A 22,993-nucleotide genomic window follows, 5' to 3' on the forward strand; every position below is an offset into this window, starting at 1 on the left:
CTCCAAACTAATCAGAGTTTATTTCTTAGAAGTGCTCTTGTAGCTTATGTCTGTTTAAATGATCCCATTATTCCACATTAGGCAGTGCTTGTAGAAAACCATAAGATTCAAAAAATGTAAATAATGTTTATCATTGCTGCATGCAAGTCTGTAAAGTCAAAGGTTTGGCATTAATCTTGAATTGATTTTCTTCAGGTTCTGGATTGATGTCTTCTATGATGTCCTCTGTTGGACGCCAGGACCCCCCAGGACAGCCCGCCTTCGGCTCCGACTACCTGTCCGGTGAGGGATTAGAAAGTTGACGCTCTCTGCACTGCTCATTCACTGAAACATAGCTGAGGAGATTAATATTAATGACGAAATATAATTAAGCTGTGTTACACTTTTGATTGCAGATTTGTGTTTGAGGAATATTCATCAACAGTTTGCTTTTTTAGCAGAAATTAAATTTTGAATATAGCAGAAATTAAATTTTGAATAGTCTGAATCCTCTTCTACCAAAAAGATATGGAGTTAGAAATGCACAACATATTGGCACCAACATCCGTATTAGCCGATATTAGTCGTGATAAATTAAACTGATATTAACAATAGGTATTTATTTCCATCTTGTGGCCGTTTGTTTCTGGAGGTGGAGGGGAATCGATTGGTCATGTGGTATTTGTTGGTCATGTGACACTGATAGTGATGCAGCGCAAGATTGTGGGGAGTTTAACTGAAGCAGAGGAGCAGCGATGTTGACATGGTAGTAAAAATTACATGAGATTGGTTAAAATTGGTTATCGGCCAGATCAAATATTTTCATGACGGTGCATCCCTATGGAGTCGTAGGTTGGTTCATTCAGCATTTATGTTAACAGTCATGGCTGATAATTCTGACAATAATTGTGCATTATTGTTAACAACTAATAATATGTTTGCAGAATCTTCCAAAAGTATTCAGCTTTAAACATCTCTCATAGTACCTGTAATGAAGAGATCTTCATTATTGGGACTATTTTTACTTAAATCACTGTATAGCACTTTTAAAAGTACTTTTTGCACTTTATTAACAAGCACTTTATTTAGCACTGCGCTTTAAGCATAGATTTGCACATCAATAACAATTTGCACACAAGAAGTTTTAATTGTGTTTATTGAGTATTTTTAGAGATTAGCATGTAGCCTTTTTGTTCTGGGCTCTGCACAGCTGCTCCTCATTGAGAGGTGAGGTGGTTGCCTGTGGAGGGAGGATAATTGTTACTCAGAGCAATGAGCTACTGGTGGGTAAAACTGAGCAAATGTTTGTGCATAATCTGTTAGGTGTGGAGTGCTAATGTAGAGTGACTCACCTGTCTTTTCTGTGTCCTCTCCAGGGTGTTTGGACAAATACTGTCCCAGAGGTCCAGACACCATATATAACTTCCGGGAGAGGCCACTGAAAAGTGTGGGGGGGAATTGTTTATGGGGTTTGTGGTGTTTCTTTATGGTGTAATGATAAAACATAAAATATTTATAAAAAGTAAATGGAAATGTTTGTATTTAGTAAAAGGTATTTTAATTAAGTAGGTGGAGATTGATGAATTGAGATTCCCCTGTGAATTGGGGGTGGTTTGGTCCGTCACAGCTGGGACTATTTAAGACTGCAGTTTCACCTGTGAAGTGTTGTTGATTTTGTGTGAAGAATAAAACCACTGCTGTTTCCACCTGACTCTGCCTCAAAGCTTCATCCTCACTGTAAAATCCAACCGCAAAAGGCTACCTTGTTACAGTGCCATCATCCAAAAACATAAGGTAGCTGCAAATCTAAAAGACTTGCAAGTTCAAACAGCTGAGGAGCTGCAGAGACCCATTGAGAAAAATATTGTATTGGGACATTATTACTGAAAATTATACATAAAATACTTCCAAATAAGAAGTATTGCAAGTACTTCTTATTATTTCACATTCCAATAAGCTATATCGAAGTTTGTGTTTGTTACATGAGAAAATATGAAGTAGAATCCTTTTGCAGGGCACAACTTTATATTCCCATACAGTTACTGTTCATGGAAATTATTACCTTACAAAATCCCATATGTCACATTGAAACTGTTAACAGGCTGAGCGTAGCTTTTTAAAAGCACAGCTAACAGCACTTCAAGTGCAGTTCAGCAAGAACATATTGCCTGCCGAAATAGTGTGCTGTAAATACAAATCCATTTTCAGGCTGGTCCAAAAATTTCCCAGGTGGATTCTTCCAGGACTGAGGATTGTAAATGCAAAGCAGAGCACAGTGGTGTTTCTTTTTTTTTTATACTGGAAGGATAAGGGAGAAGAAGGTTGAAACTGAAAAAAAGCACATTTGTGAGCTTTAAAATGAAGCATGTATAGTTCTAATGTATAGGAATACAATCATGTCTTCATTTGAAATGACATTCGCTCTGTCCGTTTGTTGGTATGTGCCATCATGTGCCGTTAATCTGTTTCACTTCAAACTGTTGGTTATGATTCAGTCTTTCTGTTGCTTCTCTCTTTGGCCCTCTGTCCCTATTGTTCTTCTTCCCATTTTGCTCGTCTCTGTCTCCCTCAGGTCCAGTGATGGGTGGGATGACAGGACAATGGAGCCTGAACAAGACAAAGGACAGCAGCATGCCTGATTCATTTCTAGGTCCACTTCACTTTTTTAACCCCTGCTTTAAATGACGGCTCCACCTGCGCTCTAATTTTACATTTCCTTGCGAAAGTATTCAGACCCCTTGAACTGTTGGACATTTTGTCATGTTAGAAACGCAAACCTCACTTTGTGCTCAGATCAACAGAGCCGTTCTTCTTCTTTTTAAAAAAAAAAAAGTCATAAAACTGTGGGAAACCATTTGCGTTCAGGTTTCCAGAGACAATATAATGTAGAACCTAATTTTGCAGTATTTCCAATTGCATGTTTTTGATAGTAAGTTTTCAGGCAAGATTTGTGAGTTCAGTCCGACATAAATATTTTGCTCTGTTAGATTGAATGGAAAGCATCTCGCATATATTTTTTTGCATTAAAGTCAAGATATGCTAATTTTGCATTTCTATATCACATTAAAACACACATTTTGTGTTTGTAACATTCCAATATGTGGAAAAGTTTAAGGAATATGAACGCTTTTGCTACGCGCTGCATGTGATAATTTTATTGCACACGTTATGTACCAATTTCGTTCAAGGTTTTAGGGTTTCAACTTACCTGGACAATAATTTTAGGGGATTTTTAAGGTTTGAAAGGTATTTTGCCACATGAACAACGTAGAGGGTAAAGGGCGCAAGTCAGAACCTTGTTGCAAGTCGCTGCTTTGCAATTGTTGCACTTGTGCACTGTTTACACTTCGCATCTGTGTATTGCTTCAGTCTCTGACCTGCCCATACGTACAGTATGTGGGTCACTGCATTACAGGTTCTATCTTTGTCCTAGAAATCTGCTGCTCCACACACATTCGTCCTTACCTTCTGTTTTATTTCTGTTTTTATAGCTTTCGTTTTCCCTCATGAATCTTCAAACGGATGCTTAAATAAAACATCAATCAACCCCTTTTGACATCTATCTTCGCTGTAGTTTTAAAATAAATGTCCACTTTATCAAACGACATGAGCATACATTGTGACTACATTGTCAAACTTTTGCAGTTGAGGCTATTTCACATTTTCATTACAGAAAATGTACGGTATCCCTAGCAGAGCTAGTCTAATCTAAATACAAATATTTACAATTATTCTTTTTTTAAAAAAATGTACACAATGTCAACATATTACATTCACACAGTGTTTCTATAAAGGAGACAGAGTACAGAATTTGATATATCTCAGTAGTTTGTTGAGCTGATTTCTTTCAGCACTGACTTATTTTCGTCTTCTGTAAGAGATTCATAGCCTGTCATTTTGTTTTAGTTTGCTTCTGCAGCAATTTGTCACTATTGAGGTTGGTTCTACTGAATCATGGACTGTATTTGCTTTTTTTGTCTTCAAAATTATTTGGATCGAAAGTGTGTATATGTGACTTTCATCAAGACTGTCTTTGTTTGCCTACTGACTGATAATCTATTTTTGTGTCCTCTGTTTCTCCAGCAGGATTCTCTCAGTCTGGGATGGGTGGGACCATGGGGTCCGGCCTGCCACCATTCCAGACCACTATGACCTCTAGTCTGGGCCACACTGGGATTAGTCCTGCTATGGACACCCAGAAGAGCTCCGGGCTGTTTAGTGTGGAGAACAAAACCGCCACTAGCCTCAGCGGAAGCAACACTTTCAAAACCAGCGATCCGTTTTCGTCCGGTGGCCCAGGAATCCACTCAATGGATCCATCTGCAGGTATCAGAATGCTGCATGTGCGGCTGACTGGGGAATAAGGAATTGGAGGCATTTAGAAAGAGGATGGAGGCATGAAATACAGGGCCTTACAAACATATTCACACCCCTTTACTATTTATTCGTTTTACAACCACAAACCTGAATGTTTTTATTTTGAATTTGTGTGGTTCTTTTGAGGTGTGTCTCAGGAAGCTTTGTCCATTCTTTTTTTAATTTAACATTGGGTCTATTGGCTTTTTCGGTTCGGGTCCACGGCCATGTCTTTTTAGGTTTGTTTGTGTTCCACACACTTTCTATTTTGAGGTGATGGATTAAAGAGAAATGTCCAAACATTGGGAGATTACTTTTTATTCTAACTCTGCTCTAATCTTCTTCATAACTTTAACCCTGACCTGTTATCTTTTACCTTTTTACTTTCTTGTGTTTTCTAACAAACCTCTATCACCTTCACAGAACAGCTGGTTTTATTCTGAGACCAAATTACACTCAAGTGATCTCTGTTTAGCTGCTGGGTGACCTTTAAAATTTGCTGATGATTGCCACATTTTACAGATTATTTTTTGTAAAAACCTTTTAAAAAATTTGTTTCATTCCACCTTACAATTATGCTGTATGTTGTGCTGGTCTGTCACATAAAATCCCAAATAATTACATTGAAGTTTGTGGTTGTGTCGGTATGAGAAGAAGTTCAAAAGGTATGAACACTTTAGCAGGGCATTGTGTGTTAATTTGTTTAACCTTTTTGCAGGCTGGAAAATGACTCAGATTTAGGTTATTAAAGAACTTAAGATCAAAGCTCATTTCTCATGCTGTAAATTTAAACTGACCGCAGTGAAAAGTGGAGCTGGCTGGGTCTGTGTTGCAGGGAAGGGACAGAAAAAAATCAGCTTGATCACACTGGGCAGGCTTTCAGCAGCAGAGGGCAGTCTTTTCTTCTTGTTTCCATTGTCACCGGAGCACCCTCAGCTCTGTTTCTCTAGTCTCTGTCTGGCTCACGGCTTTACATTCTGTCAATTTGTCCAGCGACAGTAAGCAAGTTTTTACGTCTTTTTTTATTTGCTGCACAGCAAAGAGAAAGCAAATCTTCGTAATAGGGCTTGAAGGGGCCATTAATTATACATTTTTAATGTGTAACATGATTAGTTGCTCGTTGATGAAACTAACAGCGGCGCGTCTGCTAATTTTGTTGTTGCCAAGCAACAAAAGCATATACTCAGGGGGGCGTACATCATGAAAGCTGCCATTTTTAGAACGGGGGAGAGAAGCCATGCAATGCCGCCAATACTGATTTCATCATCTAGGCCCGATTTTGAATTCCAGTCAGACTCGCCTGAATGTGTGTTTCACATTCAAATGAGCAGCTTTTTTTTGTAGCTTAGCATCCATGATTTTGGATCACTTATTGTTGATGGATTAGTGAGACTCATATATGCTTAAAAGAAAAGTTAAATTGTTTCTCCCAAAAACCAAAATATGAGCAAGGGAACCAGCATGTGTTTGCCCTGCGGTTTTGTCACTGCAGCAACATTGCTGGAGGTTTCTGCTTTAATGATCTTTTAATAAATGAGACGGGCAGCTCTGTTTGTTTCAGTCTAAAAATACCTTCCTATCCCCCATTAATTTTTCAGGAAGAGATTGAAGTGATATAACAACGTGCTGCTATTTTAAAACTCTGAGCTGGGCTGACTCTGCCCTCATGCAGAACACCTGCAGTCGTTGTGTGGAGTCGAATCTGTCGACGCTCCTAGTAAAGGCATGAAAAGCGTTAAAATGAAGTATTGTTTTGTCAATGTAATGTTTCATTACTAAAAAAAAACCCTCAGCCTTTAATTTAAGACTTCTCTCCCATGTAGAGAATAAACTAACAAAAAACAAATAAATAGTGTGTTTTTTATTTATTTATTTTTCTAATCAAAATTACCTGTAGCACAATTGTTGGTACCTGCCCATTAGACTATTTGTTGCTGAAAAGTTTTTGGCTGGTCTAAGCAAATGGTTCCGGTTAAAGGGTTTAAATTGGAAGTGGTTGAACAGAGAATCTTACTTTGGCATGTTTTTATCTTTTCCTGCCATCCTCCTCCTTTGGGGGCAAAGTAAAAATAAGTTCTACTTTTGATTATTGATCTGACTATACGGCAAAGTTTATGTGAGTTTTTTTTTTCTTCCAGCCTTTTAATGTCTTCTTAACATCAACACACACCTAATTGACTTGAATGGCATGTTCTAACATTTCCCATATTTGGCAGAGTTGCATTTGTTTAGCATCTCATTAGTACCCCAGGAAAAACAGAAATCATAGACTGAAAAATGAAATTCCCTAGACATTTCGATTAGTTTGAAGTATAAATGTAAATTATGCGTCGGTTTAAAACAGGGGGGAAAGGGGTCCCAACAATTGTGCTGTTTTTTTTCTGTTTAACACATCATTAATAAAGATGCTGATAAATTTGTCAAATTCTGTCAGAAACAGTACATCTTGAAATTAGGAATACTAAATCAAATATCTTACCTGAAAATGTAATGTAGGTTATTACATTGTGGATTTATTTGGAAGTTATGATCATATTATAGAAAAACAGGGTGAGGAAGAGTTTTTTTTTCTCTTTGCAGTGCTGGACATAATATCAAAGAGCTTCATCATAAATCTTTTTGCTTGTAATTAATAACTGATAAGCTATCCCTCTCATACTGCAGACTTTTGCCTTTTAATGTAATATGGCTGTTTTTGAGTAAAAGTTGAATGCAAGGGTTTTAACTTTTGCAGGATTCTGAAAATAAATGTACCCAACATGCAGCTGGTCATCTCATCATGCTCCGCTCTTTGTGGTATTTCAGCTACTGGCAGATTTACTCACTGTGCTCCTGCGGCGCTACTCTGCATTCACCCTCAGCATGAACCCTCTTTTGCACAAATTTTGAGCTTATCTCTTGGTTTTCTGAAGCAACAAGTGCTCAAACATTAATGTAATTTCTGGCAATTCACCAGAGTTCAAGCTAGGAGGAGCACCCATTAAAAACCACATGACATTAACAATAGATGACGATATCCCAGCTGTCTGTTTATAGCAGATTGGAGCTTCACGTCACAGGGAGAAAATAGCAACTTCATTTAATTTACAATGTAGGAAAGGGAGGCAGATTTAAAGGGAAATGTGCCGTTTTCTAGTTTCACTAATATGTAGTGATGTAAGACCCTCTAAAGAGCAAGCTGGGAACAGAACGATAAAACTGATCTAGAAACGTATTGTAGAAAAACTCAAAGTATATTTTATACTTATGTCTTATTTTTGATATTGGTCCAATCATATTTTTCTTTTTTTTTTGCAAACCAGACCTGTAAAGTGCTTATTACAAAATAAGAAATGTAATTTGAAAAAAAAATGCAAATAGATACAGTGCCTTGTAAAAAATAAAATAAATAACCACACTCCTTGAACTTTTCAAATTTTTCACTTCGAAAACAGAAAAATGTATTTTGATGAGTTTCTATGTGATAGACCAAAATAAAATGGTTTATATATACCATATATGTATATATTTTTACAATCGAAACTGTGGTAAACATTTGTAATCAATCCTTTTTACTCTGATACCCCTAAATAAAATTCAGTACAGTAGGCTTCAGAAGTCACCTAAGTGGCAAATAGAGTCCACCGGTGCGTATTTTATTAAGTATTAAACAAACCTCTGAGAGTCTAAGAGGTTTGTTGGAGAATATTAATGAGTTAACAGCATCATGAAGTCCAAAAAACACAACAGAGACTTCAAGCATAGAGATGTAGAGAAATTTAGAAAAGGATTTGATTTCAAAACAAAAATCTTATTCCTAAGAACACTGTTTAATCCATCATTCAAAAATGTACCTGCAGACCTGCCAAAACATGACTGTCCACCTAAACTGACCAATGACAGAGGAGTAATCAGAGAAGCAGCCCATAGGTCCATGGTGACACTTGAGGAGCTGCAGAGAAAGCAATGAGAAGTTATATGCAGGGAACAAATATTTCTAAAAAGATGTTCTACTGTCGCATGGGACCAAAAATGTAACTTTGTGGCTTACATGCAAAAGACTACTTCCTAGAGCTTCACCTTTCTTCAGGACAATGACCCCACACAGACAGCCAGAGCTTTCTCTTACGTCTCTTAATCCATGTTTCCTTTTCTGTTTCCTTCACAATTAGTTTATGTTGGACTGTCAAATGAAATCCCAGTAAAATACATTGAAGTTTCCGGCTGTATCGTGAAGAAACGCACACAAAAAAACTAATATGAATATTTTTGCAAGGCACTGATTCAAAAGATAAAACAGACAAATAAAGTCATGTATACTTTGCTTTGTCAAAGCCTGTATGTGTCCTCATTTTGTGGTTCTTTATACCATTCCTTTTGTTTGAGATGTCCTTTCAGTGTGTCCGTGTGTACATTGGTTGTTGTTATTCTTCAGACATGCATGCGTTTGATTTGATCATGCATGCTGCATCCTGTTTGCTATGAATTTGATTGATTTGTCTTGTTTAGCTTGCTCACGGTCCCGTTGCTTGGTTTGTTCCGTTATCTGTGCCTGCTTGATTCACAGGAGCCGCTCGGTCCCTCGGATTGCAACAATGTTGTCTAAAAGAAAAGGATGAGTCACATCCAGAGTTTAGCTTAGCCAAATTTAATTATTCAGATGTTTAAAGCTACTCAATACAACACGATCTCTTTATTAATCATCTCAAAGTCATTGTTTAAAAGAAAATTGATTACTGTCCTGTACAGGTATTTGAACTGTCTATTTTGTTGGTCCAAAATCCACAGAGGAATATGAGGAACAACATCAACAGTGATTTTAGATGGACAATCGTTGCTGCCTGTCAGTCTGGGAAAAATTATTAGGCCATTTCTAAGTGATTTTAAGTCCTATATGGTACATTGAGAAAGATTATTTACAAGCTAGAAACATTTAAGAAGGTACTTAAGTTTCCCATGTATTGATGATGATCAACAAATTCACTCCTAGGCTTCTACAAAAGTAGAGATGCTTGGTTATGATGCACAGTCCCATAATCAGAAAAAAAGTAAATTAGAGCAGTCATAGCAACAGTGGTGAAGGGTTGATGATATGGGCCAGTTACATGGACACAGGAAATGTTTCTGTCATTGAGTTAACCACAACCTATTCTGCTAATTAGACTTTAGAATCAGACCTGAATTCATCTGTTTGAGGCTGAATATTGAGTGAATATTGAATATTAAGTAAGCAGAAGCTACGTTGTACAGAAAGGTCTGCTAGACTTGCTCTGTAATGACGTGAGAGAGCGTTCAGGTCATGTAGAAAACAACTACTTCAAGCTACTGAGTACTGAGTTCCCTGTCACCATTTTAACTACATATTGATCACCTATACATTTATGTAATATTTCCTAGGAGGAAAGAAAAAATAGCTGTTGAGATTAAAAAAAGTAAATTGGATGTGTTTAAATGAGACAATACCACCTACAACATCATCATAAATCCTTTTCCCAAACAGCAGTCGGACTATAGAAAGCATCAGTTACTTAGAGCTTTGTAGAAAGATTTTGTAGTGAAATGTGTCCAATTCTAAGCATTGATGATTTGTGTTTAAAAAACAAAAATGCAGAAATTTGTTTCATACTTAAAACATCTACAACTACAACATTCTTAGACACAGATGGAGGCAGTTTGTCAGAGTTTGCTAAGCTTTTTTTTTTTAGATTGTAGGCTACTAGTTGGTCTTATCCAGGCACTTGAATTGTAGATATAAGCACACTGAGCGGAGTCACATTGATTAGTTTTCCTAAAACGTGTTGTTAAAGTGAGCTTCACTCACTTCACTTTCGTTTAGCTTCAGATCCCATCCTCACAGGAAATAAAAATGTCTTTCGTATAAATGCTCACTTAACTACATCCAAGCACAAAAAGTAGAGCCATAAAGCCAATCTTATTATAACGTTAAGTCATTAACCCCGTTTGTCTTAGCATGCATCTTTTGTGAATTGATGTCAAGTGGACAGCTCTCATTGTATTTGACGGTGATCTTGGCCACAAACAAATACTTTTGTAGAGTAAATATATCCTGGACTAGACTGATCTTTACTTATTGCCTATGCTGTTCACATTCTTACCTTGTTTGATCCTTTTTGCTGGAATAAAGAAACAGTACAGCTAAGACTAATCATAATGTAACTTTTAGAATATTGATAACATAATTTAATAGCTTTGTAAGTTGGTGGGAAATTTTGGTTTTGCGTTTGTGCAAGATGTGGATCAAATTCAAAGTACTAAAGTTACGCTCTCACTAGGTTATACTTGGTGCGATGGGTGTTTTAAATATCTGCTCAAAGATGAAAATGGAATCAAATTTACTATAAATTTGCATTTAACTGACAGATGTGATACATGTCATTATCTAAGCACCTTTCAGATTTGTAGCGTAAAATATAAAAAAAAGTTCGGAAAAATATTTGTATTTCCAGATTGCATTCCTCATCTCTTTAAGTAAAAGTTATTTCCATCCATCCATCCATCCATCCATCCATCCATCCATCCATCCATCCATCCATCCATCCATCCATCCATCCATCCATCCATCCATCCATCCATCCATCAACATTTATTACATGTATCTTGGTATTTTTTTTGTTTTGGTGCATTAATTTTTTTCTGTTTCTTTTTGCAAACTGAATTTTAAAGTGTTTTTTATTACAGAATGACAAAAAAACAAACCATACTCAGCTAAATACAGTGCCTTATGAAAAATAGTCACACTCCTTGAATCAATTTTTTTCTTCACATTTTGACATTGCAATCAAAAAGGTGCATTTTGATGAGGTTTTATTTGATAGAACAACTTAGAGCAGCAGACACCTTTTTATGAATAAAAATGTGGAAAGTGTGTTTTGTATTTGTAATCAATTCTCGTTACTATGATGCCCCTAAATAAAATTCAGTACAGCTGATTTCAGAGCCACCTTAACATTAAGTAGAGTCCACCTGTGTTTAAATTATGCAGTATTAATCCAGATATTCTGTGAAGCCCTGAGAAGTTTGATAGAGAACTTTAAGCATCAAGAAGACCATCCATCCATTCATCTTTCCATCCATCTTTTTCTTCAACATTTTTTTTGTTTGTCCCACATTTAAAGCCTGACCACTGTAGAAATATTTAACATATGTCATAATAAAAAATTTAATTAAAATTTTAAGCAAAATATTAGAAATTGGTGTTTGGAAAAGTGGGATCTCTGGCAACTTTGTAATGTGAGACTTTTTGCTAACCAATGCCTGTGTGGGATCTACTATTCATAGGTATTACATTGGTTCTCAAGCTAATGTTCAACTTCTGCAAGAAAACAAATTGACAAATACAAACTCATGTGTTTGAAGCTGTCTGCTTGCAGTCAATTCACCCAAGATGCTTTAACTTGTACAGTTAAGTAAGTTAACATATTAGCCTTAGGATCATTAAAAATCAGTTCATTTAAGGTAGCCACAATCTGATGGCTGTTTAGCCTATATTTCTCTGACAGTATATGATTGGTTCCTCCTCTTATAAAACCCTCCCCCCTCGGCAGCTCCCGTCCTCTCTCCCAGTGGCTCAATGGACGACAGCAGTCCCACATCCTCCAACTCTGAGCCCCCCAGCCCAGAGAGAGTGGGGACAGGGGGAGAGACTGGCAAGCTGCGGCGGCGGAAGAAGAAGAGGAAGGGCAGCGATGAGGTCTACGACTTCTTGGATGAGCGGGAGAATAACACTGGCCGATCAGACAAGCACAGGATGCAGGAAGAAGAGGACGACAGAGATGAGGAGGAGAACTGGGAGCGGGAAATCAGAGAGAGTGGAGGAGGGGGTAGGGTAAAAGGCAGGAAGACCAAGAGTCGGGCAAGACTTCCAGAGGAGTGGGGCGCACCCCAGCAACCTGTCTCCCCCACACCGGCTACCGTTGCCCCAAGGTTTCCCCTTGACACAGCCCCTGAACAAATACCTACAAGTTTCACTAACTGCTCCCATGTTAGCCTTGTAGAAGATCCATCTCCACGTGCCTATGAACCCATGTGTGTAGTAGATTACCCTCTGTCTAATAAAGATGGGCCAAAGCCAAATGAAGAAAAAGTTTCAACCAGTAAGCCTGAGGCTAACAGTAGCTTTACCACTAATACTGCCACTAAAAGTGGGGATGTTAGTGAAAGTCTAGCGCTACTGACAGGGGACAATCTGAGCCCAGTCTCCCAGACCTTCTCTTTCCTCGATTCAGTCCTCCAGACTCCTCCAGGCTCTACCCCTGACTCTCAGACCACGACCCCCATCACCAACACCCCCTCTGTTGCCACTGTGTCTCTAACTAGGTCCATTCCTATGGAAACTGCCATGCCTGCTTTGCAACCTCCCTCTGCTTTCAACCCTTCTAAAAGCACTCCAGACCCTGCTTTGACTCCTTCCACCAACCCACCACCCCCAGCTCCTGCAACGGTTGCATCAACCCTCAATGTCAATGCTGAGCCTTTTATCCCCTCAGGCACATTCATGTCCTCCACTGCTGCTTCTGCTGTTAGTTCAGCAACAGCAGCGTTACCAGGTACTCCTGCTCCCATGACCACCACCTCTGCTAGCCTGCTTTGTTCCTCCTCCGCTCCCTTTAAAAATGAAGCCACCCCCTCCTCATCATCAGACACTCCCCAAAAAGGTGTAGGCATGCCTCTTAGTTCACCCAATCTTTCTTCCTCCATCACCCGAGCAGTCCCTCCCTCCTTTCTTGCACACTCAGAGCACCAGGAGTCCTCGTCGACACAGCTTCCCCTTCTGGAAGGTTGGTGAACTACAGGAAAGATAAGAATGACCTTTGGGACTGATTTTAACAGAAGTGTTTATAATTATGCTAGGATAGTCGAAAGCAGTACTGTTTGTCTTTTCGTATGCATGGCTCTGTTTGTGGATTGAGCACCAGGCCTGTTTGGTGGTTGATCCTTTCCTCTTTGGATGTGTAATAGCCAGGGCCCGACAAATTGATCTTCTTGTATTAGTTTTCAATATATTCTTATTATTTAGGAAAAGAAAATCCTCAGTACACTTTTGGAAAGTGAAAATCGGACAGATATTGGAGTCCTGACATGACTTCTCCATACTGCTGGCATGCGTATGGGACAAATGTGTATGTAACAATATTTGTAGTAGTCGGGCCCTCAATAACCAACCCATAAGGGTGTGAACTCTCTTATTTGATGTTCCTCAGCCTGCTTATGTGTATAAGTTTACATGATCATAACAAGTGTATTACCTGACCTGCTGCTTCAGATAGCTGCTCTGCTTGTTCATGTGTCCACTGTTTCATCTGAATATCATCTGCCTGTCTAACCCCTCTGCCATTTCCTTTTTGTCCATAGATGCAAATACCTAACCTAAGTTCATGCATGGCAAAGTCAATTTGCTGTTGCCGTTTTTTAGTGTTCTGAACACTTAGATCTTAACTTACTGTTTAGTGACAAATTGGTGCTGTAAGAGAGCATTAATATGCCTTTATTGCCTTGCAAAAGTATTCATATCCATGAACCTTTCCACATTATGCCACACTACAACAACAAAATTCAGTGTATTTTATTGGGACCAATTCAAAGTTTCCGACGACTGTGAAGTGGAAGGGAAATGATACATGGTCCTCAAATTGTTTTTATAAAGAAAGAAAGAATTAAATGCACCCATTTTTCTCTCGCATCCAAGCTGGGTGGTGCTTTTTAATGGTCTGTCAAATCCCAATAAAATGGGTATGAATAACTTTGCATGGCTCCATGTAACTTTATTAATCAACATAAACAGAGTATAACTTGAGAAAGTACAACTTGCACAATGCTTTACTAGTTTTTAGGCAGTTTTACTACAGACATATCTCTTTTTTATGTTATTTTACAACCGATGATGAAGAAAAAGGAGCACAGTAATATTCACCTGTATGTAGAAGACTAGTGCATTGTTTTTTTTACCTTGATGTTTGACCAGTCAACTCAGCTTTTATGTTAAAGTGTTAAACATTTTCTTTATTTGCATTCAGTTTATAGATTACATAAAATCTATAATATATGATTTTATCGGAATCATCAAAGAATTTCACCTAAGGTTTTCTGCTCTTGTTGCTGTCATAGAAAGGTGCAGCTCCTACAAATCTATCATCCACATGCAAAATAAAAACCCTAAGATGATTATATTCTTGTGCTTCCATTATGTAGTTATGTAGTTTTCACCTGAGCATTCAAACTGAATCCAAGTATTGTACAGGAAAAATTGTTATTGAATGCAGTTTTATTACTTTTGTAAAAAGTTAAACCTAACCACAGTTCATCTGGATTCTCATCTTTTTCACTGACATTTTAACAGACGTGTTTAAGGTTAAATAGTTACAAATCTCTTAAAGCTGCAGTATGTAACTTTTATTTAAAATAAAAAGTTATACTGTGATGTTTAGTATTTTGTGTAGTGGAATATGAGACGTATAATCTGAGGAAACAATCTAGCTCCTCTGCCTCCTCCTACTATCTTCTGCAGAAATACACCGATCGGTCAGAAACAAGCAATCAGAGTCGGGAGAGGGGTCAATCACCCTCGTTTATGTGCTGCTCACACCTCGTCCTTGCTCTCTAGCTTCACTATATCTCTATCCCCTCAACAAAGCCTGCCATGAATGCTCAGGCTAGTTAGCATGGCCATTGTTGACGGTGAATAGGCAGTTTTCCTGTAATGGCAAGTTGTTTCTCCGCCATTAGCACATAGAGCATCATGTACAGCAGCTTGATTGACAGAATTAAGACCCTCCTCTTGACTCGGATTGGTTGTTTTTGACCAGGAGCGTTGTATTTCTGCAGATGGCAATAGGAGCGCTGGGAAAAGGTGGAGGAGCTTGATTTACTTCATTCTATACTGTCACGTTATAGTGACAGTTAACAAATATGTTAAAAACATATTGTTTTATTAAAATAACATACTGTGGCTTTAACTTGTAGTAAAACTTTAACTTCAAGACGTTTTATTACGTACTCCTACAGCTGACATATGTTGTGGTAGAAGCCTAACACTAGTTTATTCTTAAACATGACAGTGTTTTGTTTGATACAGTCAGGTTCATTCTGGGAGGACTAAAAATGTTTATTTTTTCTTTCTGTCTGCCCTCCCCACTCCCTTCTGGTTTTTTTTTTTCTTCGTGACGCCGCCAACTACTTGCTTTCCGTCTACAGGTAAGACGAGAGTTTGTCTGCAAATTTGAATATTGAAATTGAGAAGAGTACCGTAAAGTTTGAAAGTACTGTAAAGCATTTGAACAACGTGATAAGACTGAAAAATGTCTGAACTGATTAAGAACAGCTGACTCATATTTAATGATGGGTCAGAGAGTTTCTAAGTTTGCTTTGTTTTAACATGTAAGGCTAATGTTGCACATTGTCTAAATCAGTGTCCTATTAAGGAATTTGGCCTTTTCCTAGTTAAGGAATTGATTTGGTCAAGATCAAAATCAGATATTATCTGATGTGAAAATGATTTTAAAGCTGCTGCATTGAGGTGTGGCTCCAAGGATTTTCGCTCCCATTTATGAAAGCTATTCTTACTATAAGTTTTCAGAAAACTGTGATGCACTCTTTTATTCACAACTTTGAGTTTGTATGTACTTGTTTTTGTGAAATGCCTGACTGCTCCACTGAAAGATTCTGTTTATGCCGATTTTTTTTACCAGAGTACATCAAAAGCTGTACTCAGTAATTTGGTTATTATCCTATAGTGCAATGGTAACTGTTTTTGAAAACGGGTACTCAAAAATGTAATAGTGAAACGCAGTGTTTTTGACTTAATGGTTTTGCAAAAACTAAATACTAAAATTATTTTGTTGTTGTTCACAAGACTATTTTCTCATACATGGTTAGTTTTACGTAACTGAGTATTTTAAACACAGATCTCCTTGTAATGGATGTGAGTCCATTGTTCATTATACTCATTGACATTAATATTAATTACACAGATAATGATTTAGTGTTACTGCACAATGTCATGTATGGTGAAATTAGATTCCCTCTAATGCTTTTTAAAACAATCTGAGACATTATCTGAATGTTTCAAGCTGTCTGGTGTGATTGTTGGAGGACTGAAATGCTGCTTATCTAGAAAATGGAGGAGGATATCTGTTCAGTTTTAACACTTGAGGTTTGTAGTCTTGCATATGCTTTAAGTGAAAATGTGTTTTAACTGAAGACATCAACTTTTTTCTCAGCCGGACGTTTTTAGGCCTAATCCTACCTAAGCATCGGTTGAACTGGTTACAAAAACAATCAAACTAGGAATCGAGATCTAACTAGAGTGATCTGTGCTTTTCTTACTGACCATCTTATCTGAAAATCAGTGAAAAAAGTTGTTTGAATATTCTATTTTTATTCTCCCTCTCCATCAGTTGACTATTTATACACCTTTATCCCTTCCTTTTCTCTCAACTACATAATTGATGAGCACAACTGCTTTACCCCTGAGATGAAAAAGTGACTCCCAAGTGTTTTTTCTCATGCAAAAGTGTGTATGCTGCTTTGCAGGAGACGACGTGATGGTCCTCTCTGCTGAGTAGTCTCTGTTCGGCTGTATATTGTCCTTGCATGTGTGTGGAAGGGCGACCTTGTTTTTCTGTACATTGTTTTGTCTTTGCAAGCCAGTCAGAGAAATTGAGATTAAGTGAAAAACATAAGATGGAACTCCACAGGGGACCAATGTGCGCTGTGGATGGCTGTGTAAAGTAGCAAACAGATCCTTACAGTGCAGTGAGTGTAAGCTGTAAAGCACGGAGGTTGTTGTTGACGCTCAGCCCTGCTCGTTGGCGCCATCTGGTGTTGGCCGGTGGAACTGCACCTGTGGCTGTTCGCTGATGAAGATAAATGGCTTGAGATTCTCAACAAATTGACCCACAAGAAATATTCCAAATGTTTTGCCCTTGAATAGCTGACAGATACAAATGCTACATCAGGAAACTGAGGTTTCTGTTCAGAAACAAATAACTCCAGATTGTGCTTTTGATTTCAAAGGTAAATAAAATAAATTAAAATCCCCTTCTACTGTGTGATGAGGTGCTGATTTTCTAAAGTCATTGTTTTAGATTTAATAAACAATTTGGAATTGATTGTCTGGAAAAATATCAAGCACAGTACTTCAGCAGAAATGCCATCATCAGAAAAGTATTCTCTCAGCAGAATGTCCTAGATCAGGGACCCAAAGTCGGTCCTCGAGGGCCGGCACCCTGCATGCATTGGTTCTCTCCCTGGTGGTAGTAACAACCTTCTCAGGATGTCAATGTTCTTCTTAGGCCTTCTAACGAGCCATTGTTTGATCCAGGTGCGTTAAACCAGGGAGAGAACTAAAACATGCAGAATGCCGGCCCTCGAGGACCCACTTTGGGCACCCCTGTCCTAGATAATGTTGTGGAAAAAAATTGGACTCAGGCAATTTCTAATTAAGACCTTATTTTAATCAATTATAGTATTTTTCTGAACTGAGCACCTTCCATGACGGACAGCTGCATACTAGGTATCCTTCCTCCAAGCAGCTGCTAGTTTTATATATTTTACTTTCATTTATATAGAATAAATCTCTAGAAAATAAACTTGCATTTTCAAGAAAGACCTGTTACTACGTTCTTCATAACCATCATCGCTCCCAACAAAAGCATTAAAGTTTACATACCTGCTGACATTAGCAGTTTTTATTCACTTCCAATAACATTCCTTCTGTTACTTACACATACCTGTGTATGATGGGTATTTTTGTTTACCTAAAATACAAAGAAAGAACCACAGACAACGTTTGAGTTTTCAACCAAGCTTTTGCAAAAGGAGAAGACACAGCGAACTGCTCCTCTGAACAGCTCACCATGTGTTCTGAAACTCTGCAGTAGAACTTGCCTTTTATTAACACAAAACAAAAGAAAGGGGGCTGGTGCTGATAAGATCAGCAGTCACTCAGGAACTAACGCATAACAAAAGGTAGATTTACGACTAAGAAATCTCTATGTAGGGGGGCACACAGTATAAACAAACGCATGTTTACGACTAGGGAAAACTCATCAGAAAACCATCTTCAAAGAACTAGTTTTAAGGGTTAAAGAAAGGTTAGCCCTTTCTCACACACATGTTCACTTTAACCTATAAATGAACCTATAAATGTACTAGTAATACTACTAATGTAACAATGATAATAAAATTATCCTAACATTTTGTTTGCAGTTTTTTTCACCTATAACTCTTCTGGGGTTTTTTTTAAGACAAAAACACATTTGTACATTTCTTTCTTTAAATTACTCAGGTGCACTTTTCTATTCACCTGAGTATGCTACGATACTTTTCTTTGTAAATTATTCTTATTTTTATATCTTTTGTCTTTGTGTGAATATGCATGATTTCTCCTTGTCTTTGACTTGCTGCTGGTACACTTGAATTTCCTGTGTGGGACAATGAATCTATTTCTTCTATTTCTATTCATATTTTCATGTCTTGCTTATACTGATGAGATTTTATGCAGGCAAAGTACTTAAGGTGCTAAGCTAATGCTAGCTTGTTTACTAGCTTTTTATATGACTTGTTGATAGCTCCAATTAGCCATATGACAGAATGATAGGATTTACAGAAAACAAATTATATCTTGTATTATAAAACTGTAAAACTAGAGACAGAACACCAACAGCACTTACTAGGAGAAGAGTTTAATCCGGTACTCTGATATTCATTGAAAAAGCATCAGTGGGGATACAGATCAGTTACTTTGAGTTTGATTTTACATCATTATTTGAATATTATGTATACCAAAACAAGACCTCTGTAACAGAACCAGTTTGTATGTCACTTCATATTTTAGTCTTAGAGACAGAATTGCAAATAGTTCATCACTTCATCTATCATGGCATTTTATAGATGTAGAAGAAGCATCTAGATATCTTTAGGTCAGACTTCTGATCTCAGGGGTTGCTGCAGAAGAGTAACTATTTGGGAAATTGTTTCACTTACTATAGTAAAACAAAAAACTAAGCAGGTTATTTAAAGTAAAATGATATATCCAGTCAAGTAACTGATGGGTGTTTTAGTAATATTCCTGCACGTCATGCATTTTAAAATACCAAAATGTATTATGAAAAAGATTTGTTGCTCTTTATGCACAGCAGAAATCAATCAACATTCAAGTAGCGTTTTATCACTTTGACATTGTAAATTGTGCTACAAGCAATCAGTTTTTGTTATTGTGTTTTCTGTATCAAATTGTTGCATGTGGGGCACCTTATAGAGACCAGATTAATTCCTCTACAGCTGGAGCTGTGCCGCAGTGAAATTTTAAGGGTGGATTATTTTTGCTTCTTGTCCTCCATTTCTCCCTCTATCTTGTTGCCTCCTTTTTTCCACGTTTCTTTTTCTGTCTGTACCTCCAACCTCCCCCCCGATGCTGACGCAATTACAATTTTCCAACTAAGTTTAATCTGCTGTTTCTTTAACGTCAGGCTTCTGTTCCTTGATTCCTGTCCTGTCTTCCTTATCTCCTGTGTGGACCAAGCCACCTTTCTTACTCTTCCTTTTTTGCCCGCAGTATCGTCTCCTTCCCATCTCTCCATCCCCCTCCGCGTCTTTGCCCTTTATGTCTCCTCCATCCACCTCACTTCTTCCCCTCTTCCGCTCAGACTCCCTGTGTCGCTGCAGTACTGTAATAATCACCACATCGACGAATTGGGTTTAGATCTCGTTGGTTAGGGGCAGGGGGCGGGAGGTTTGTTGGGTTGTTGGTGGACTAGGAGGGCGTCGTCAGGGAGATGTGGGAGGCGGTTGCCGTGGAAACAACGAGACTCTGCAAGTGAGGGTTGAGGAGGGGCGGGATGGTCGAGAAGGGTTGGACTGGGTGTGACAGGCAGTGAGCTCAGAGACTAAAAATAGACTCACTCTGACAAGATCCTCCACATCCCCGCAGCTGCCTCCCCCCTCCCACCCACAGTCTTGCTCACTCCTTCGCTCTGCCCAGCACCATGGGCAACCAGCTGTAGTGTCTCCTTTTTCTGTTTTCGTCCTTAGTCAGTCGATGCGATGCAATGCAATCCGTGACCTTCAAAGACGGGACTTTTTCTGTTTTTTTTTACCGCAATTACACACCGCCTGAAGAGTAATTATTTGTGTGTGATGCATTTATTAGCTCTCTTTTTCTCTTAGCGTTTCCGGTATGCAATTTGTTGCTGAAAGTTTTAGAAGAAATCAACATTGCTCGAGTTGTCAGAGATATTTTGTATTGCATCTGATCAGATGTAGCAGTGAATTGATAAGATTAATAGTAACATCAGCTATTTCTCCTAATGTGTCTTTCACACGTTATCCTGTAAGATGAACTCCTGTAGAAGTGTGATTCATAACAAGAACAAATCTAACACGTGAAGGAGGCACAGTCAGTGTGGTTGTGTTGGTGCATGAACTGACTAATTAAAATAAATGGAGGGGTCCTACCACACATGGCTAACATGCATGACTAGCACGGCGCTGCAGAAAGGCTAAGTGTGAGTGTGTTAATAATAGAGCTAATCTTATCTGTCAGCTGTGCTCCCAGCTCTGTGATGCTCTGTTTAATGGGACCACAGTATTTAACATTATTGTTGCTGTTATAATCTTGAAGGCAATGTTACCTTTTAGATATAGCTAGCGAAGCATTTTTTGTTAGGATGTAGCATGCTAACACATGCTTTCAGACATTAACATTTTATATTTAAGGTCATTTCAAGGTTGAGTCATTTCTTGTTGTGATTTATTCAGCTCCTGTTGGGATGTTATGTAATGGAACGGACAACAGGTTTGACCTTGACTGGTAGAAAAGGCAGAAGATGTGTATTTGAAAAACGAGCCTTAAATGTCAACTTTGTAGTCTTATGATTTATCAAAGACAACATGTTCAGTCCTTTGATCACAGTTCATGCAGCATAAATTTAAAATGTAAATTCTTTTGTTTCTCTTTGTGGACATTTCCACAAACATATATATATTCTTCTTTTGAAAGAATTTGCTTGACTTTCAGCACGATTAATAGTTTATAACGATCTGTCCATGTTAGCTGTAGCCTCATAATATTGAACTACTTAAAGTCTCTCCAACTGAACGTTTGGCTGAATGACTTTTAAATGTTTCTGAAAAAATAAACCTACATCGAACATATTATCCTCTTGTCTTAACCTTAACCTACGGCGGGGCAGTCTCATAGGCAGGCTAGATTTGAGAACTGAATTTGACTTTCCTCTTAAAAGAGCTGAGACATAACTTGAACCTGGTAAAAAAAAAAAAAAAAAATACTTGTGAACATTTCTGGAGTCAACTAGACCAAATGAGGTTGATGGAAATAGGGTGTAATATAAAACCTTCTGAACATGAAGTTAAAGCGTACATGACATTTGAATTTGTTTCCACAATTAATCAGTGAAGAGAAATAAACTGAAAACAGTGGTTAAGTACTTGGGCTTCAACTGTTTACAGGTACAAAATAAACTAACAATATGATTCTAACGCTGGCATAATTTGTTGGCTGAAAAGCTGGCAACAGACAACTTTACATTATGCCACTATAACTTTTAACAATAAAGCTTAACGCTTTGAAACAAGAATATTTTTGATACAAAGGTGTTACACCCTTTCTCTCTGAGCAGCTGCAGTGAAACATGGAGCCATTTTTACATGCACAGCTCTCCATTAATATGGTGGCGCCTAAGTGTGTCAATAACATGTCCTAATTAGACATGATCCAAGATCCAGCTCCCTGTCCTGGATCTTTTCTGACCCAGTCAGATCCATCCTCATAACAAACACACATCCCTTCTAATTCCTCATAAGGTTGGACTACTTAAAATTTTATAAGATGCTCTTAGGAAATGATCTATTATTTGTTTTTTTTTGTTGTTTTTGGATTTTTTTTCTAAATTGTTGTCCAGTGTTTCCAGTTTTAGAGGCATGTCTATATGAAGCATTTGGAAAATAAGCGAAAAAGCAACTGCAGTCTTAATGATTGGATATAATGCTTTTAACAGACAGAAGAAACCACTGCTGTGTTAATCATGTCAGAAAAGGGCTCTAAATCAGCAGGAGTATACATTAAAGGTCCCTGTCAGTTCCACATTTACCGACTGGTTTACATTCCAGCACAAATCCAGTTTGAAATGTTATTACTTAAAAAGTTTTACAGTATTTTACATGTGACATGATAAAATGGTAACCAGTTCTTTGTGTCTTTTAAATTTTATACTAGATTGCCTCCTCTTAAAAAAAACAAAAAAAACATCCTTGGGTCTAAGATTTAGGGCTTTTTCTTCTTAACCACATAATCCCTTTGAATGTTCACACCAGCAGCCTCTGAGCCGGTTTTAACCTGCTAAATATCCATCCTGTCCTGTATTATGAAATCAAGCAACCCTCTAATGTCTTCCTCTTCCTGTCCGTGGCTCACTGTCCCTCTGTGATTACAGTGGGCAAATTGTTTATGGATGATTATGTAATGAGATTCATTCATTGTCAGTCATGCTTGACGAGCTGCTGCTCCTGATGTTTCTGCTCAGTCCTGGGTGTATCGAGGGGAAAAAGTGGGAATGCTGCGAGACGGAGGAGAGATGATAGTGGAGTTTAAAAAGTCTTTTCTTTTATTGGGAAAAAAGTCCTCTTTTTAAGAGTATGCTTA

General features: G+C 38.0%; 1 protein-coding gene across 1 annotated transcript in view; it reads left to right on the forward strand.

The window, feature by feature from the left end:
* Positions 1–22,993, forward strand: part of LOC102232428 (microtubule-associated protein 4-like) — an 80,850-nt gene that overhangs the window by 21,149 nt on the left and 36,708 nt on the right. The window contains exons 3-6 of the mRNA XM_023335044.1: positions 196–282; positions 2,552–2,629; positions 4,063–4,305; positions 11,880–13,112. Of these exons, the coding sequence (XP_023190812.1) occupies positions 196–282; positions 2,552–2,629; positions 4,063–4,305; positions 11,880–13,112 (1,641 nt within the window). The remainder of the gene's footprint in view (positions 1–195; positions 283–2,551; positions 2,630–4,062; positions 4,306–11,879; positions 13,113–22,993) is intronic.

The sequence above is a fragment of the Xiphophorus maculatus genome, chromosome 6, assembly GCF_002775205.1.
Source record: "Xiphophorus maculatus strain JP 163 A chromosome 6, X_maculatus-5.0-male, whole genome shotgun sequence".
Classification (NCBI taxonomy): domain Eukaryota; kingdom Metazoa; phylum Chordata; class Actinopteri; order Cyprinodontiformes; family Poeciliidae; genus Xiphophorus; species Xiphophorus maculatus.